General features: G+C 47.9%; 1 protein-coding gene across 2 annotated transcripts in view; it reads left to right on the top strand.

The window, feature by feature from the left end:
- The window catches only part of LOC144761119 (carboxypeptidase M-like), a 160861-nt gene that overhangs the window by 258 nt on the left and 141279 nt on the right, over positions 1-19324 (top strand). For both annotated transcript variants that reach the window (XM_078646577.1, XM_078646575.1), the window contains exon 2: positions 15895-16094. In XM_078646577.1, coding sequence (XP_078502703.1) covers positions 15896-16094 — 199 coding nt within the window. In that variant the 5' untranslated portion in view covers position 15895. The remainder of the gene's footprint in view (positions 1-15894; positions 16095-19324) is intronic.

Below are 19324 nucleotides of genomic sequence, written 5' to 3'. Positions count from 1 at the left end.
GTCATAATTTCAGTGCAATTTTGAGGGACATTTCATCGACTATGAGTGACACTTTCGCACGATCAAAATCAAACAATGAAGACGAGGGAAATATATAAATATCCGACATTAAAACTCATTTGAGCAAGGAGAAACCCTAAGAAGATCTTAAAACTGGTGCAAAGCATCAAAATTGAAGGTCACAGGTGTGAATGCATGAGGAGCTCGGCTTCTAAGCACCTGCACCAGTGCCCCCCAGAATCTCCAGCCCTCCCTGTGTTCTGGGGCACTCCCTCCACCCTATCATGACTCTCTCACTCACCAGGACACCCAGGCTGCAGGCACACTTTAGAACGAATGTAGGGTCTTGCCACATGTGTGAATGTGTCGAGGCGCTCTGCTTCTACACACTACTGCCCCCAAGACCTGTAGCCCTTCCTGGCTTCTGAGGTGCTCCGTCTGCCCTACCATGTCTCTTACACTTGTAAGAAGACGCCCAGGCTGCAGGCACAGGTGTAAATGTGCTTCTAAGCACCTCATGGCACTGACCCCCAGGACCTGTGGCCCTTGCCGACTCGAAACATTATCCCAGCTGGGCAAATCAACGAACCACATGCCAATGTAGATGATGAAACCTTTTAAATAATTCGAAACTGTGAAACTATAATGGTACAAATATAGCATTACTTAGATAGCGGGATGCGCATGTCTTTTCAGATAACATATTACCGCACTCCAAATGTGATATTTTAATATTATTTTACCAAATTGAAAATGTCTATGTAAACCAGGTAAGTGTATACAGTCAGAGAATGATGTAGAGGAAATGGTCTGTAGAGAAGGGTAGAGCCTCTCTACAGATGTAAGTACGGATTACGAGTGCTGGCCCTGTGCTTACAGACTGAGGCTAGAACAATCCAGGTGCTCATCGAGACCGACCAGAGAGGCACGGACAGAACTCTGCTGCCTAGGAGCACCTAATACTCGATGCACATTGTGCTCGCCGACGTCCTATGTAGGGCTTCTGGGCAATAGTACTGTAACACGCCCGGCACCCACTGACTGCAGACTGCTGCCTGCTCGCGCGCGGCCTTTAATGTTATTATTTAACACACACTATATTGCACTGCACCCATAAAGAACTCTGACTAGAGACTCACTTACTTCACCATAAGACTACGAGGGCAGGCTCACGCAACGCAAGACTCGGAATCACGAAGAATTCGGTTTTCCCCCGACCCCGAGGCTCCTTGGTGACTGAGTCCAGGCGGCCGTGCTGCAATGTCACTTCGTCTCCCTGACCAGGTACTGTTGACACCGCGCCGCCGCCGGTGACATTTCACTCGGGGGTCCGTCACTGAAACCGAGTCTCCGCCGGTGACCTCTCTGGGCTGGCCAACAACGCGGTTTTAATTTGCAGCGCCCAGCTGTGCACAAAGATAGCAGTGCAGCACGCTAGGACGGCGAGGACTCCCACTCGATTTAAGTGGCCCGCCGCTTCTGACTAACAATGTGTGCACGCTTACACTACTTCCTCCGGACGTGACGTAGACTAACAGCAAGCCCTGACCAAGTTAGTGTCACAATCAGATTATAGCATGTGGCTGTCTCAGCCAGTTACAGCATCGTGCTGAGGGCGGCCCCCCCTCCCACCCGTAATTAATTGCAACTGTGTGCAAACGGCAGGAAATTACAGCGCCAGCACCGAGTATTCGATTGTAACCGTTACATTGTAGCCGCTTAGCGCGCTGCCACGCTTTCACTCAGCCCACAGCAGAACAGCCATGATTAACTATTTATGAACTAGAGGAGCTGCTGGCACTGGCTACAGGCAGCACTTCTCTCGGACTCGAGTTGGGAGCAGCAGGAGCCGTGAACAGGCGCCGCCGGTGGCGCAAGTTTGCGAGTCGGCAAAATGCGTGACAATGCATTTCAGTGCGGTGATGCGGAACACCGCACTGAAATGCGTGAGTGTCACACCCGATGCGTGATACTTGACAGGCATGGGTGTGCAGGGAACAGAGGGACAACACCGGCTGTAGGCCATGTTGTAAAGCCTTGCCCCAGCTTGTGAGGGGGGCTCTGGCCCTGCTGCCATGCCCCTCCCACTCCAGGCTATAGCCCCACCCACTATCCCCCCACCTATGCCCCTCCCACTCCAGGCTATAGCCCCACCCACTACTCCCACCTATGCCCCTCCCACTCCAGGCTATAGCCCCACCCACTACCCCCACCCATGCCCCTCCCACTCCAGCCTATAGCCCACCCACTACCCCCCACCGATGCCCCTCCCACTCCAGGCTATAGCCCCACTCACTACCCCCCACCTATGCCCCTCCCACTCCAGGCTATAGCCCCACCCACTACCCCCACCTATGCCCCTCCCACTCCAGCCTATAGCCCACCCACTACCCCCCACCTATGCCCCTCCCACTCCAGGCTATAGCCCACCCACTATCCCCCACCTATGCCCCTCCCACTCCAGCCTATAGCCCCACCCACTACCCCCACCTATGCCCCTCCCACTCCAGCCTATAGCCCACCCACTACCCCCACCTATGCCCCTCCCACTCCAGGCTATAGCCCACCCACTATCCCCCACCTATGCCCCTCCCACTCCAGCCTATAGCCCCACCTATGCCCCTCCCACTCCAGCCTATAGCCCACCCACTACCCCCCACCTATGCCCCTCCCACTCCAGGCTATAGCCCCACCCACTACCCCCCACCCATGCCCCTCCCACTCCAGGCTATAGCCCCACCCACTACCCCCCACCTATGCCCCTCCCACTCCAGGCTATAGCTCCACCCACTACCCCCCACCTATGCCCCTCCCACTCCAGACTATAGCCCCACCCACTACCCCCCACCTATGCCCCTCCCACTCCAGGCTATAGCCCCACCCACTACACACACCTATGCCCCTCCCACTCCAGGCTATAGCCCCACCCACTACCCCCCACCTATGCCCCTCCCACTCCAGGCTATAGCCCCACCCACTACCCCCCACCCATGCCCCTCCCAGTGCAGGCTATAGCCCCACCCACTACCCCCACCTATGCCCCTCCCACTCCAGCCTATAGCGCCCACCCACTACCCCCCACCTATGCCCCTCCCACTCCAGGCTATAGCCCCACCCACTACCCCCCACCCATGCCCCTCCCAGTTCAGGCTATAGCCCCACCCACTGCCCCCACCTATGCCCCTCCCACTCCAGCCTATAGCGCCCACCCACTACCCCCCACCTATGCCCCTCCCACTCCTGGCTATAGCCCCACCCACTACCCCCCACCCATGCCCCTCCCAGTCCAGGCTATAGCCCCACCCACTGCCCCCTGCAACTCAGCAACCCCCACCCATGCCCCTCCCACTCCAGGCTATAACCCCACCCACTGCCCCCTGCACCTCGGCAACCCCCACCATGGCCCTCCCAGTCCAGGCTATAGCCCCACCCACTGCCTCCACCCATGCCCCACCCAGTCCAGGCTATAGCCCCGCCCACTGCCCCCACCCATGCCCCTCCCAGTCCAGGCTATAGCCCCGCCCACTGCCCCCACCTATGCCCCACCCAGTGCAGGCTATTGCCCCACCCACTGCCCCCCACCCATGGCCCTCCCAGTCCAGGCTATAGCCCCACCCACTGCCCCCTGCACCTCAGCAACCCCCACCCATGCCCCTCCCACTCCAGGCTATAGCCCCGCCCCCTGCAACTCAGCAACCCCTACCATGGCCCTCCCAGTCCAGGCTATAGCCCCACCCACTGCCCCCTGCAACTCATCAACCCCCACCCATGCCCCTATCAGTCCAGGCTATATCCCCACCCGCTGCCCCCTGCAACTCATCAACCCCCACCCATGCCCCTCCCAGTCCAGGCTATATCCCCACCCGCTGCCCCCTGCAACTCAACCACCTCCACCTATGCCCCTCTCAGTCCAGGCTATAGCCTCACCCACTGCCCCCTGCAACTCAGCAACCCCCACCCCTCACCCCTCACCCATGCCCCTCCCATTCCAAGGCAGGCGCCGCCCACTGCTTCCCATGGTCTTCCCACTGCTGGGCACGCCCCTGCATTCGTGGCTCCACCCACCCCTCTTCGCCTAGCCCCGCCTGCATTTGAGGTAGCCCCTCCCCTCTGCTGACCTAGCCCCTCCTATTGTTGGTTGTAATACTCACCCCCTCCCTTGTCCCCCCTCCCCCACACCACACCTCGGCCCTTGTTTCGCTGACTATACATTCCAACTGCTGCCTACCTGCCCCTCCCACCACTGCCAAGTCCCTCTTGTTGTTGTTTCACTGTGTTATTTTATTTATTCAGTTTTATGTCGAAAGAACATCACCCAAAGGTGTTAGGCACCCAGATACCCCTAGGGGTGACAGTGCTGCGCTATACAAATGCTGATTGATTGCGTTTTACGATAGCACTGTAGCATTACATTAGGCACACAGTACATAGTCACAAATAGCGAGTATCAGAAAGAGCACGGGGTAAGGCTGGGAAGGCGCCAGGTAAGGTTCAGGTAGAACGGAAGATCTTCAGGCCCAGAGGATCTTCCAGACAAGCCCAGTGCGGGCGCTCTCTCTGCTAAAACTAGAGTTTTACATCTTGCACATAGTGTCACAATGACAGCTTGTGCATTGTTAGGAGAGTACCAAATCATACTATCAGAGAGAGTTGATTCTTTGAGGAGGTACCACTGTGTCGCGTTGCATACTTCGGGCCAGATGTAGGTAATCACATATTACCGATTTCTAAATACCGAATTTTACCGATTCAGTATTTAGGAATCGGTAAATGTGATGTAGCTAATGATTCGGTAAATTTTACCGAATCGTTAAGAATCTGTAATTACCGATTTGGTATTTACCGAATCGGTAAGTCCCATTAATTAATGGGAATTACCGATTCGGTAAATACCGAATCGGTAATAGGGGGAAGACCTACAAGTGTGGCAGGGTGTCACATTGACACCCTGTTGCACCCCTGTATAGTGCATGGGTGCACATGCGGCACACATACATGCCTCTGCCACATGGCAATGTTAAAAATTGCAAAAATTTACTTTTTTAACGGTTTTCGATATTTACCACCAACTTGTAGTTGGTGGTAAATAACGAATCCTGAAATGAGAAAAGCACTCATTTGAGTGCTCCCTACATTAAGGATTCAGTAATTTACCGAATCGGTATTTTAAGAATTCGGAAATTTACCAATTCCTTAAATTACCGATTCGGTAAATTACCGAATTCTTCAATTTGGCCTCCTATATCTACAACGCCTAATATTGGTCAGTAACGGCCGAAATTCGGTAATTTAGGCCGTTACCGACCGGTATTAGGCTACCTACATCTGGCCCTAGATGAGGAGAGAAGAACAGAAAGTTATCTAAAATGTCTAAAGACATTATCTAAAATGTTTCAGTACTGCCAATGAGGCGGTATTGACTATGCCCCAGCCAGCTTATTCTTCCCACTTGTAGATTTACTCCTACCTCTGCCCGCCAGGCCTCGTCCCCTGTTGGCTATACCCTTCCCCTTGCTGGCCTAGCCGCTGCTGGCTATACATATTCGCCTTCTGGCCTGCTCCCTCTCACTGTGAGCTGTAGCCCTCCAACGCCTGGCCAGGTCTCCCACTCTTGATATTCCCCTCCCCCTGACCCTAGCCAGCCCTTCGACTCTTGGGTATATCTCTCTCTCGACAGCCAGGCACCTCCCACCTTTAGCTATACCCTTCCCCTCGCAGGCCTAGCCCCACCACTGCTGGCTATACATATTCGCAGTGTGGCCTACCCCCTCTCACTGTGAGCGCCTGGATACTCTCACAGGTGATTAGCCGTGCTCTACAAGTCCTAACTGACTGATCAACTGAGCTGTACTAGGCCTCGTCCTCTGTTGGTACCCTCCCCGTTCCAGCCAGCCCTTCCACTCCTAGGTTAAGCTCTATCTGGACAGCCAGGGACCTCCCACTCATAGCTATACCCTCCCACTCCCAGACTAGCCCCTCCCACAGCTGGCTGTGCCCTCATTTATTTTACCTTTATTTTATTTAATGCATTTTCATATAGCGCAGACTTTACCCGAAGGTGTCAGAGCGCTGTGCAATAGAACCAGTTATGTTACATGAAAGAAATGTTACAAAATAGAACGTTACACAAATAAACAGGAGACTAGAAGAGGTAGGGTAAAGCCATAGAAGGTAAGGACACAATATCAAATACATCACGCAAAGGTGAATAATGTACAAGAAAATATTACAAATTTACAAAGATGAACGAACTTCCTAGAGGGGGCTGAGAATGAAGGTATTAGTTCTGAAAGTGTCTTTGGAAGAGAAGAGATTTGAGGTCAGCTTTGAAGAGCCTGATAGAGGTGTTGGCACGGAGCAATGGGGGAAGCGAGTTCCAGATTCTCGCTGCATTACCTGAGAACAATTGAGCCATCAATCTTTCCCTTTTGAAGGAAGGGGGCTCAAGCAGAAACTTTTCTGCATTCCGAGACGGTCTCGAGCCTCCAGACATTTTCAGTTTATTTGCCAGATAGCGAGGGGAGGAAGTGTGCAAGGCTTTGTGGGTGATGCAGGAAGTTTTGTAAATAGATCTTGCCTCGATGGGAAGCCATCGGAGAGAGAACAGGATAGGAGTGATGTGGTCACTTCGTTTGGACCCTGAAATAAAGCGAGCTGCTGATTGGACGGATTTGAGGGGGGAGAGGTGAGATTTGGTTAGGCCAGTCAGAAGAGAGTTACAGTAATCCAGTCTAGAGAGAACTAGCAATTGGATCAAGGTTTTTAGGTCTTTCTCCGGGATGAACCGACGAATCCCCCACAGAAGGCACAGCTGGTAACGTGTGTTCTTAGGTAAGGAGTTAATGAGGGAGATTAGGTTGAGTCTTTTGTCAAGTATGACAGCTAGGGATTCAGAGCTGTCGACAATGATGGGTTTATTGTCGAATAAATTCAACTGATCCATCCAGGATTGAACAGGAGGAGGAGAGAGTGAGGTAGAGAGGAGGAGGAATTCCGTTTTGAAGGGATTGAGAATGAGTTGATGAACTAACATCCAGTTGTGAATAGAGTTAGGAGTAGAGTTTAGTAGTGAGAGATCGTGTGTGTAAGACACCTTGAGGTAGATTTCAGTGTCATCTGCATAGAGATGGTAATGGATCCCATCTTTACTTTGCAGGTTCCCTAATGGTTCCAGATAGAGATTAAACAAAGTGGGTGCAAGGATAGAACCTTGGGGGACGCCTTGGTCTACCGCCAATGGAGACGAAAGACTGTTTGCTAGCTTGATCACTTGGGACTGGCTTTCCGCCTCACAACTGGCCACGGCTTATCTGCTGCTGTCAGGCCCATACCACTACTGATCCCTGACCTCCACCAACCCCCACTGCTGGCCCCCGATCATCCCTCTGGAGGCTGGCTCCCGCCCACTGCTGGGCCCCTGACCCTTCCACCAGGCTCCTCCCACTACTGATCCCCGGCCTCCACCAACCCCCACTGCTGGCCCCCGATCATCCCTCTGGAGGCTGGCTCCCGCCCACTGCTGGGCCCCTGACCCTTCCACTTCTGACAGGCTCCTCACACTACTAACTGGGGCGACTGGTCCATCCTGGACAGGATCTGGTGGTTGGGTTTTGCTGATGGATGCGCTGCTTTCTCGCACTTAACCAATGATTCAACTCAAACTCCGGAGTCCATATAATTTTATGCCAACTAGTATGATGTACCCTTCAGTCCTGTTTGGTGTCCCAATTAGGACCGCTAGAGCAGTGTCTTGACTTCCATATGGCTCGGGTGTCACTTCTGGAGTGCAATCGCGTGCCTCCGGTGCGCTCACAGGTGAGGGCATGCGTGAAAGGAATTCTCTATGAAAAGAAGAAGCCTCACATTTGAATCTCTGTTTGTGAATCAGTACTGCTGACCTGCCATTCATATTTTGTAATATTTATTAGTCAACATATATAAGAAATGTCTTGAAAAATGAAGCTTCATGTCCTGAGTGTTACCTGGGGTCATTGTCACTTCTTGGAAACAAAGCAGCTCTCATCCCTCTGCTCATGTCCCGTTCTTCATCATCCAGCGCCTGATTGATACTGATCGTCTCCAGTCATGTTTGCGTCTGCCGCTATGACCTAAATGGAGGAAGAGTAACCTGATTTCAATATCTGGGCAGGTACGTCCAATATGGCTGACCCTTGGCCTACCGCTCCTCCTGCACATGCTCCTGTTGATGTGCTGTCTCTGGGACAACCTTCACTTTCTGATACCAACAGTCTGATTGCCAGATGGAGTGGGTGAGCAAATGAGTTTGACATCTCTGCACAAAGCACATTGTAAGAAATTAGATTATTATTTTGGGTGGGTGACTACCGACCTAAAGAAATATAGCAATCCTTGTCAGCGTGAACCCTTAGAATCACGAAGATAACCTGAGCAGAGTCCCCTGGTAGCTAAGGCACCAGTAATAAAGTCAAAATGCAAAACAAGAAAAATCCCAAACCAACTTAGAAAAACAGAGTAAACTGTAAGAAACAAAATTACAAAAATCCTATTAGGGGAACGTTAGATATGAATTTGTAAAGTTTTAAGTAGGAATAGGGCCAAGAGGTACAAAGTGTCAATGATAGTCAATGGCCACGGTATACCGGGACCTAGAAATAATTTGAGGCTGGCTGCTATGGCACATGGGTCATATAAACCAACCAGGTTTGTCTTTTGCAAACATTTCACCTTCTGACTTTATTCCTTTAATTACCAGTTCACCACAGGAGTACACTTCTAACGTTCCCCAGGACCTCAGCGGAGGCATTTATAGACTTAGAGGATGTCAGACAGAGGCCAGCAGCAGGGTCCAGTCCAGTCCCAGGTGCACTAGTCAGATGGGTAGTTTCAAGAAAAGCCTCTTGTGTCTTGTTGACTCCCTGTAGATACACAGAGGTCTGCCTTATGACCCCTAGAGTCCACTTCTTGGTCCAGGGTACAAGATGGAGCAGAACAGTCCTTCAGGGCTCCTCTCAGGTCACAGACAGCAGGTCCATTTCTCTTCTGATCTTCCACAGGTCCAGGAAGTGTTCTGAAATGGATGCTTGGAGGGCCCACATTTATGCCTGACACGAGGTAGTGGATGGCGCATGCCCAAAACAAAGGGGAAAAAGTTCCTGTTGCCGACCCTCCCCACTTTGGACATTTTCAGGATAGTTAAAGTCTTCGGCCACACTAAACTTTGACTCTGAGGGCTAGTGGTGTGTAGGGAGTGTACTATAGTAACCCTAATGTCCTCCCACGTCTTACACCAAAGTCTACTTCGAAGCGGACAGCAGAGACAGAAGTACAGTAGGACAGAAGTAGGGTGTTGCAGCAACTAGACAGTGGATACACAAGAATTGTTTTGACATCCTTTTTCTTTCCTTTCAGGTGTGCCCCAAGTGTTATATGTAAAATCTTGAGACAGCAGTCTGAAGGATGAAAGCAGGGCTTTCCAGCAACCAGGCAGTGTATATACGAGAACTATATTATTGGCATCCTGTTTTAATTCAGTTCAATTCATGACACTTGCAGAGAGCAAATGAATAAATAAATAGCTGCCTCCGAAAAGGCGTCCCGACGCTAGCGGAGAGCTCTGACGAGAAGAAGAGAAGCTGCTGGTCTAAATACCCATTAGACAGATGTCAAAAAGCAGAGTCTTGAGCTATGTCTAAAAATAGATTCCAAGGGACTGCAACGCAAGCCGAGCAGCAGAGCTTTCCACAATGTGGAGGCCAGGCAAATGAAGGATCTCCCGTCCCTTCTAGCTTTGTGACTGCGAGGAACTTGGGGCAGTTTGATATTATTATGTCTCAGGGACCTGGACTGGAAGTAGGGCTTGTATCGTCTCCTCAGTTAAAGAGAACCTTTATGAGTGAAGGCCCTGAGGGCAAAGGTGAGTGCCTTGAACTGGAATTTGTTCCTCTTAGATGCGCCCAGTGTAATATGTAAACCCAGCAGACCTGTCAAGCAGGCTTTGAAACTCATGCAGTGTTTGACAATGTAACATCAAAAACAGTGATTAAAGCCACCAGCATTTGTTGAGCTCAAAGGAGTCATCCCGCCCACTCAGGTCAACCTGTCAATCACAGTGACCTATTATGTAGCTCTTGGGAGGCATTTCACACCGTTTTCACAACTATGTAAATGCTAATCCCTGGCTGACGGAGAAGTTGCAAATGAAAATCAGTCTCTAGGAACTTCAGGTTGGAAAACAGTTACTTACTAAAAGTTACTTTACCTTAATATTTATTAACACTCTGATGTCACCATTGCATAGGATTTTTAATAGCTATTAAAACTATTACATAGAGTTGTTTCGTTGTTTTTCTAGCTAATCCCATTCCTGAGATACTGTATTAATATTTTAATCCTCACTCTGGTTTTCTACATTAGGGAACTAGGCCTTCCACAGCGATAAATAGCTCTGGGTGCCAGAGTTTGTAGGGACATGTTGACATTATGGTTCTACATTTCCATACTTTTAATACCCTGCACCCTGGCTTGAGGGCTGCAACACCAACCAAGGGGTTATTTATTAATACATAAACTGGAGGTCTTGACCTTTCAGAATGGTTTATTTTGACGGATCAAATTGTAGTTTTTAAACTTCTGCAGTGGGCTACACAGTGTAAACCTGAAGCCACGTAGTGGATGACATAATAGGTGATATGGTCCACTAGTGGCATTTAACTTCCAGGCCATAGCTACGCTTTTATCGTATATTTGGGACTTATAGGTAAGTTAAAAATATCAATTAGGAGTATGTCAATATGACCATGGTTAAAAGGGAGGCTCAGTTACTTTACACCTGGTTAGCAATTGTAAAGTGCACAGAGTTCTAAAGCCAGCAAAAATATAGGGTCCAGCAAACGGCAAAAAATCCGGGCTGAACATGCAGAAAAGGTGGATTTCCCATATACTTGTAATGAGGCGATAGGATATCCGTCACTTTTGTGAAGGAGTACCCATCCCCCAGACTCCAAATCATGTTCATGGTCTTTCGAAATGACAAGAGAGACTGTCAGAACCTTTGTGTCTTTAGGCTCCTAAACGATAGGCATCCCGCCGCTGCAGCCAATCGTCAAGACCCAGTTCAGAGGGCCACGGGGCAAGCAGGGCTTACCGGGCCCAACCGTGGTGGTTGAGACCTTTTACTTCCGGGGCCCACCCTTCTGTGGACCCTGCTCAACTGGCCAAGCCCCCCTTCTGCACCTGACTCCCAAGCTAAATAGCGTTGACGAGCAGTCAAGGCTCCTTTGGTGGAAGCACAGATACAGATCAGTGAACACGCCTCATAACTCAACATGCAAGCAGTGCAAACAATAAATCAGTGTTAGCCATTGGTTTGATGTTATTCCCCATTCGCAGCAACGTCCTGCTCCGGATCGGTAAAGTCAGGCTGCATGCAGTCACAAGCGGAAGCACACAGCAGGCGCAAACTCCCTTCTCCGAGCCACGCTATAGGCTGCTTCTAGTAATTGGGGTTGTTCAAACTACAGTGAATGCACAATAGGTCACTCTTTCCTTTGCAAGAGGGGGTGGGGGGAATCGATCTCCTTGCTCCGACGGGGCTCCGGTGATGTCCTTTGATGATCCTCGAGCTTCCTTCAGTGCAGTTTGCAGAATGAGCCCTTTTACATCTAGCTCATGAAGGCCAGGAGTGAGTTAAGCACACAGCAGCAGAACTTTTAAAGAGGGGAGTGAGCCTACAAGCCTCACTCCAGTGACACAGGGTGTAAAGGTCCTGTTCACGACTACTAATGAGTACGCAGTATGCTGCCACCACTGCGCTTGTGCTTCTTAACTCCTGGTGAAGGCGGTAGCCGATTACCCCCCTGAGGGCAGCACTTTGAGTGCCCCTCCTAGGCCAACAAGACCGCAGTCCGTGAGACACGACTGTGTCACGGCACACATGTATGATCCGTGTTCGTCTAAGACAAAAAAATCAGCATTGGGGATCCAGACAACAGTACAGTGGGACACTCAGCTACCAAGCAGAGGACTTTTCCTGTCAACAGAGACTCTTAGTGCATATAGAAAGAACGCATAATGATATATTTTTTGCCAAATAAAAGGTACATATTTCATTACACTGTCCAAAAGCCTGGTGAAGCAATTGATTCTTTCACTACTTGCTTGAAAGAGCGACTTTACCTCTGTAATTTTGGCAACTAAGGCCAAGAAGAAGCTATCAAATCATTGCTTTCTTTCGCCAAAAATACTGAAAAAAATATTGCAAGCTGGAAGTCATTTTAATAGTGGCTCATACACAGCCAAATACCAGGCTGAAGTCATGAATCAGCATAAACTTCACAGTGTGATTGATAAATCTATCAGTCAAGGATCTACTCATCAAGAAAAATGAATCTAGATGATCACACTCCCGAGCAGGTTCTGTTGGCCACACTCAGGTGCTTGCTCTACTGCTGGGCGCACATTGTCACCAATGTGGGAATGTGAGCTACTTTCAGAGACCCTCCTCTTCACCAACACCCATGAAACACCTCAAGTCTTCGCTTAAAGTGAGTTTCTCCAGGGGATTTGCCTGCTAATTACCAGAGTGTTTGAAGAATAGGAACATGTTAATGTTGTGAAAGTCTACTCCTAACTCTTCGAGGGTATTGGCAAGCTCAAAGAGTGGCAGATTTGTCCACACATTGATGACACCATTGAAACTGGTGCCCAACATTTTTGTGGCATGCCTTTCCCATTCAGAAGCCAGATAAGTTAAAATCAACATCCTGCTCAAGGAGGACGTCATCAAACCTTTGGATGGCCCCACACCATGGCTGTCCCCCACTGTTCTGGTCCTCAGGCTTCAAAATGAGGGCAAGACTCGCATAAGTATGGACATGCGGTGTCCGAATCTGGCAATTCAGCATGGAGGACACATGGCACTTCAAATCCAAGGCAGCTGAATGGAATGGTTCAAATGTTATTCCAAACCTAGATCTGAACAAAGATGAGCGTCAGTATGAACTGGAAGAGAATTTTCACTACATAACCGCGTTGGCTTCTTGTGGTCTCTTCAGTTACAAGTGCCTCAATTTTGGAGCTTCCTCAGCAGTTGAGGTTTTCAGGAAGAAATTAGCTGTGTCATACAAGGCGTCCCAAACTGTCTAGATTACAGAAAGATATTTTAGTTTTTGAAAAATCAAAGCAGGAGCACAAGGTATGTCAAGTATTATGTGAAACTAATCTAAGGCTGAACAAGGACAAGAGTCATTATTGAAAGAGACTAGTAACATTGTGTTTTATGATGGCGTGTGTCCAGACCCAGACAAGATGTGGTGCTTCCGGCTGACTCTGCACCCAATGACATTTCTACTTGTCACTCCTGCCTTTGACTGGCCAGTTCCTGTGCCTGACACGTCTGTGACTTTGCCACAGCGTATGCTTCCTCGAGAAGCCGAACTAGAAAAGAAAGTCTTTTCAAGTGATCAAAGGAGTGTCCGATAGCATCTGACATGATTTGTGCCAACATCACAGCAGCAGAAAACCTCTCCTACGTTGATCTCACTCTACACAGAAAGAAGGGCGAAGTCTAATTGGTCTGGGTGGTATCCTGGCCAAGAGACCTACAGATCTAGCAGCCCCCTCTACATCATGGTGTCCCGAACAAGCCTACTCGCTTGTGGGAAAGGAAAGCCCACGAGTCGTAAGGGCATGTTAGCACTTCTATCTTTTTGTCTACGCGCAGCCATTCACTGTTATTATAGATCATCACACGCTACTTAGCATCTTGGGCAGCCCAAACACTAAATACCCGAGGCTTGAAAGAGTGACCCTTGCTTGCAGGAGGATACATTTTAAAGCATGAATCGACCTGGCAAAGAGAAGAACCTGCTGCATTTGTATCCAGAGTTCCACTTGCTTCATTTGAAACAAAACCATCTGTTGCAGAAGAATATCTTTGCTACATTGTTAAGTAGACTCACCCATGTGCCTTCAGCAGACAGAGTATTATCCCGAGCAGTAACAGACGAACACGATCTGTTGGCGATGCCTTATTTAATCGAAACTCAAAGATTGAGAGGCCTGTAGCGCATCTGTAAGTTGTACAAATACTAATGCTACCCGATTCACTTCAAGACATTTAGTTATGTACAAAGTGAAGGACAAAACATAATAATGGACCTGTACTCAGGGAATCGTTGTGATCATAGCTCGTGCTTTGCAGAAGTATGCAATACACCTGGGTATTAAAGGCCACGGAGGCATAGTGGACACTAAGCGCTTACTGCCCAGAAGGTCGGCTTCCTTCGCTTGACCGTCTTATATGAAAGGGGTGGGACGATGTCAAGTTTCTCATGAGCTCTTGAACTTTGCAGCTCTCTTCACTACCACCCAACATCTGGGATTAAGTTGCTATCGACTGCTTTGAACCCGTTGCTGCAGAACAACATCTGTCAGTCAGTCGTGATGGCTGAATGTGTTCATTTTCCAGAAGTGATGAAGGATGTTGTAGTACCTGCTGTAAACACCATCTTCTCAACTTTTCTTATCCTTGCTAGTGAGATGAGAGAAGGGGTGCCCATTCCATATAGAAGAGGTCCATTTTGTGGTGCATCTGGATTTTGAACACAGAAAGGTGCACAGAGTTGCCTCAAGCCAGTGGCATCATGGAGAGATTCAGAGGCACCCGGAAGAAAGCGCTTTCATTTGCCAAGATGATCTGATCTTCAATTTCCAAAGTTCTCTGTGTGACAAGACAAATACACTGCACAGAACCGCTGCCCGACTGCTGAGTTCTACTCCAGAGGAAACTCAACAAAGATCCCTCTTCTTCAAGAGGACCCTGGTCCTTGTCTGCAGGTCGAAGAGGGGCCTCGTGATAGACCAAGGAACGGAAAACTGAGACTGTGTGTGAACAATGATGACAAGCTCAATGTTCATTCTGTTTCAAGGAGACCTGGTGCCGGCCAGATGCTGAGGACTCATGAAGAGGATCCTAAGTATGAGCCTCAGCCTTACCTGTCACTGACATCTCAAGGTCAGGGGTCACAGCCTAGTGGGGTGACCCTGACATCACCCAGAGCTCAACACATGTCTGAACACCCCAGACTGAACCCTGCTAACTGTCTCCGGAAGAAGAACTCAGAGGTGGTCGAAGTGGTACCTGTGAAGCTGAGGTCAGAACTATAAATCAAGCTCTGATGCTACCTTGAATCCTGGGTCGTTTTCATCCATTCTTTCTTCTCTTCTTCTCTCTCATGTCTCATTATTTCCTATCCTCTTTTACTCACTGTTTGTTCGTTCCATTGCATCCTCTCTCAGAAACATTGGGCCCCCGGAAAGTCTTACCACTGTCATAGACTGATGTGGGTTGATATTTATGTTGTGAGGGATGTAGAGTCCCATCTTCCACCTCATCCCAGCGTCGCTTCTGAAGCGCCATCTTTCTCTGTGTTCGAGAAGACGCATAGAGGGGATGTAGAGGTGCACAAAGGACAGGCGTGAAAGGAGTCCTCTCCAGAAAGAACACGTTCAATGGTTGAATGAATATGTCTCAGTGCTACCAAATCGCATTGACGTACTTGCAGTGGTGTAGGGGACCTGCTCATGCCCTAAATACACCTTTTCTGATGTGTGGGGTAGTGTATGGCAGTAGCTGTGTCTGCCCGGCTCTCATGCCTTTCTGCGGCTCTGTAGATATGGCGTAAGAAACACCAGGCTGGGTAAAGCACAGCCTGGTGGGGCCTCCCCTGTGGGGTGTTCTGGAGTACACCCCAGCCCATCTTTAAGTTCCCTACTTAACCTAAAGGCGAACACCTCTCAATCAGAGGAAATGAGAACTTTAACAAGTAGATCAAAAGACAGTTTGACCTCTGTAGAGTAACACTAAGTTCACCCCTGAGATCATTTTCAACAGGTTTTGTATGTCTTCTACAGGATGCCGACACCTTGCGCCCTCTCCTGGTGGCTGCTGCTCGGCCTTATGCTCTGCCAGCAGGTTCTCAAAGGGCAGAAACAGACGGGAAGCTTGGAGTTTGTTTATCACTCACAGCAAGAGCTGGAGTCTACCCTCAAGAGAATGAATGAAGAGCACTCGTCCATCAGCTACTTGCATTCTATCGGTGAATCTGTGCAAGGTGAGATTGAGGCATTGTGTGTATGTGGAGGTGGGACGGGGAGGGCCTTCCATGCGTTTTATCCAGCAGATGAACCGCTCTTCTATTTTACCTTTCATTGCGTAATGCAACTGAAGCACCCCACACATATGTATTCCCTGCTCCCTGTTGTGGCATGTTCCCTCTGCCTCCTTCATGTATGGTATAATGCAACTGCAGCACCGCACACATGTATTCACTCCTCCCTGATGTGGCATTTCCCTTCTGCACCCTTCATGTATGGTGTAATGCAACTTAAGCACCACAAGCATATGTATTCACTGCTCCAAATTGTGGCATGTTCCGTGTGCCTCTCTTGTCTACCGTTCCCACCCACTCCCTCCACTGCATTCATTGGGAGGATTTCCCTCTGCTTCGCTTGTTTTAGGGGGCCTTCTCAGTCTCCTACACTTGCTATGTATTGGGGTGCCCACTCCTCTCCTTTCTTATTTTGAGCAGTAATGCCACTCTGTTCTTCCTGTTGAGCAATCACTTTTAGTTTTGGGGTGCCAACAGGCTTCCCATGCCATGTTTAGGTATGTCCTTGAATCCTTCATGCTTTGTCTTTAGTAGTACCCTTTCAGTCTTTGAGTTTAGGGGCGCAAACCTCATGCTTTGTATCCAGTAGTGCCTCCTTTGTGTTTAGTATACCCTCGCAGTCCGTGTGCTTTGAGTTTATTAGTTTAAACTTCATGCTTTGTGTTCAGTACTACCCTTGCAGTCTTTCTTATGTTGTATGTAGTAGTACACTTTCCGTCTTCGTGCTTTGTATGCAGTAGTACACTCTCCGTCTTCATGCTTTGTATGTAGTAGTACACTCTCCGTCTTCATGCTTTGTATGTAGTAGTACACTTTCCGTCTTCATTCTTTGTATGTAGTAGTACACTTTCCGTCTTCATGCTTGTATGTAGTAGTACACTTTCCGTCTTCATGCTTTGTATGTAGTAGTACACTTTCCGTCTTCATGCTTTGTATGTAGTAGTACACTCTCCGTCTTCATGCTTTGTATGTAGTAGTACACTCTCCGTCTTCATGCTTTGTATGTAGTAGTACACTTTCCGTCTTCATGCTTGTATATAGTAGTACACTTTCCGTCTTCATGCTTTGTATGTAGTAGTACACTTTCCGTCTTCATGCTTTGTTTGTAGTAGTACACTTTCCGTCTTCATGCTTTGTATGTAGTAGTACACTTACCGTCTTCATGCTTTGTATGTAGTAGTACACTTTCCGTCTTCATGCTTTGTATGTAGTAGTACACTTTCCGTCTTCATGCTTTGTATGTAGTAGTACACTTTCCGTCTTCATGCTTGTATGTAGTAGTACACTCTCTGTCTTCATGCTTTGTATGTAGTAGTACACTTTCCATCTTCAAGCTTGTATGTAGTAGTACACTTTCCGTCTTCATGCTTTGTATGTAGTAGTACACTTTCCGTCTTCATGCTTTGTATGTAGTAGTACACTTTCCGTCTTCATGCTTGTATGTAGTAGTACACTTTCCGTCTTCATGCTTTGTATGTAGTAGTAAACTTTCCGTCTTCATGCTTTGTATGTAGTAGTACACTTTCCGTCTTCATGCTTGTATGTAGTAGTACACTCTCCGTCTTCATGCTTTGTATGCAGTAGTACACTTTCCGTCTTCATGCTTTGTATGTAGTGGTACACTTTCCGTCTTCATGCTTTGTATGTAGTAGTACACTTTCCGTCTTCATGCTATGTATGTAGTAGTACACTTACCGTCTTCATGCTTTGTATGTGGTAGTACACTTACCGTCTTCATGCTTTGTTTGTAGTAGTACATTTTCCGTCTTCATGCTTTGTATGTAGTAGTACACTTTCCGTCTTCATGCTTTGTATGTAGTAGTACACTTTCCGTCTTCATGCTTTGTATGTAGTAGTACACTCTCCGTCTTCATGCTTTGTATGTAGTAGTACACTTTCCGTCTTCATGCTTTGTATGTAGTAGTACACTTTCCGTCTTCATGCTTTGTTTGTAGTAGTACACCTTCCGTCTTCATGCTTTGTATGTAGTAGTACACTTTCCGTCTTCATGCTTTGTATGTAGTAGTACACTTTCCGTCTTCATGCTTGTATGTAGTAGTATACTTTCCGTCCTCATGCTTTTTATGTAGTAGTACACTTACCGTCTTCATGCTTTGTATGTAGTAGTACACTTTCTGTCATCATGCTTTGTATGTAGTAGTACACTTTCTGTCTTCACGCTTTGTATGTAGTAGTACACTTTCCATCTTCATGCTTTGTATGTAGTAGTACACTCTCCGTCTTCATGCTTTGTATGTAGTAGTACACTTTCTGTCTTCATGCTTTGTTTGTAGTAGTACACTTTCCGTCTTCATGCTTGTATGTAGTAGTACACTCTCCGTCTTCATGCTTTGTATGTAGTAGTACACTTTCCGTCTTCATGCTTTGTATGTAGTAGTACACTTTCAGTCTTCATGCTTTGTATGTAGTAGTACACTTTCCGTCTTCATGCTTTGTATGTAGTAGTACACTCTCCGTCTTCATGCTTTGAATGTAGTAGTACACTTTCCATCTACATGCTTTGTATGTAGTAGTACACTTTCCGTCTTCATGCTTTGTATGTAGTAGTACACTTTCCGTCTTCATGCTTTGTTTGTAGTAGTACACTTTCCGTCTTCATGCTTTATATGTAGTAGTACACTTTCCGTCTTCATGTTTTGTATGTAGTAGTACACTTTCCATCTACATGCTTTGTATGTAGTAGTACACTTTCCGTCTTCATGCTTTGTATGTAGTAGTACACTTTCCGTCTTCATGCTTTGTTTGTAGTAGTACACTTTCCATCTTCATGCTTTGTATGTAGTAGTACACTTTCCGTCTTCACGCTTTGTATGTAGTAGTAAACTCTCCGTATTCATGCTTTGTATATAGTAGTACACTTTCCGTCTTCATGCTTTGTATGTAGTAGTACACTTTCTGTCTTCATGCTTTGTATGTAGTAGTACACTTTCTGTCTTCATGCTTTGTATTTAGTAGTACACTTTCCGTCTTCATGCTTGTATGTAGTAGTACACTTTCCGTCTTCATGCTTTGTATGTAGTAATACACTTTCCGTCTTTATGCTTTGTATGTAGTAGTACACTTTCCGTCTTCATGCTTTGTATGTAGTAGTACACTTTCCGTCTTCATGCTTTGTATGTAGTAGTACACTTTCCGTCTTCATGCTTTCTATG

The sequence above is a fragment of the Lissotriton helveticus genome, chromosome 5_2, assembly GCF_964261635.1.
Source record: "Lissotriton helveticus chromosome 5_2, aLisHel1.1, whole genome shotgun sequence".
NCBI classification, from domain to species: Eukaryota; Metazoa; Chordata; class Amphibia; order Caudata; family Salamandridae; genus Lissotriton; species Lissotriton helveticus.
Note: the sequence above shows the minus strand (reverse complement) of the source record. Positions and strands in the feature narration are given on the sequence as shown.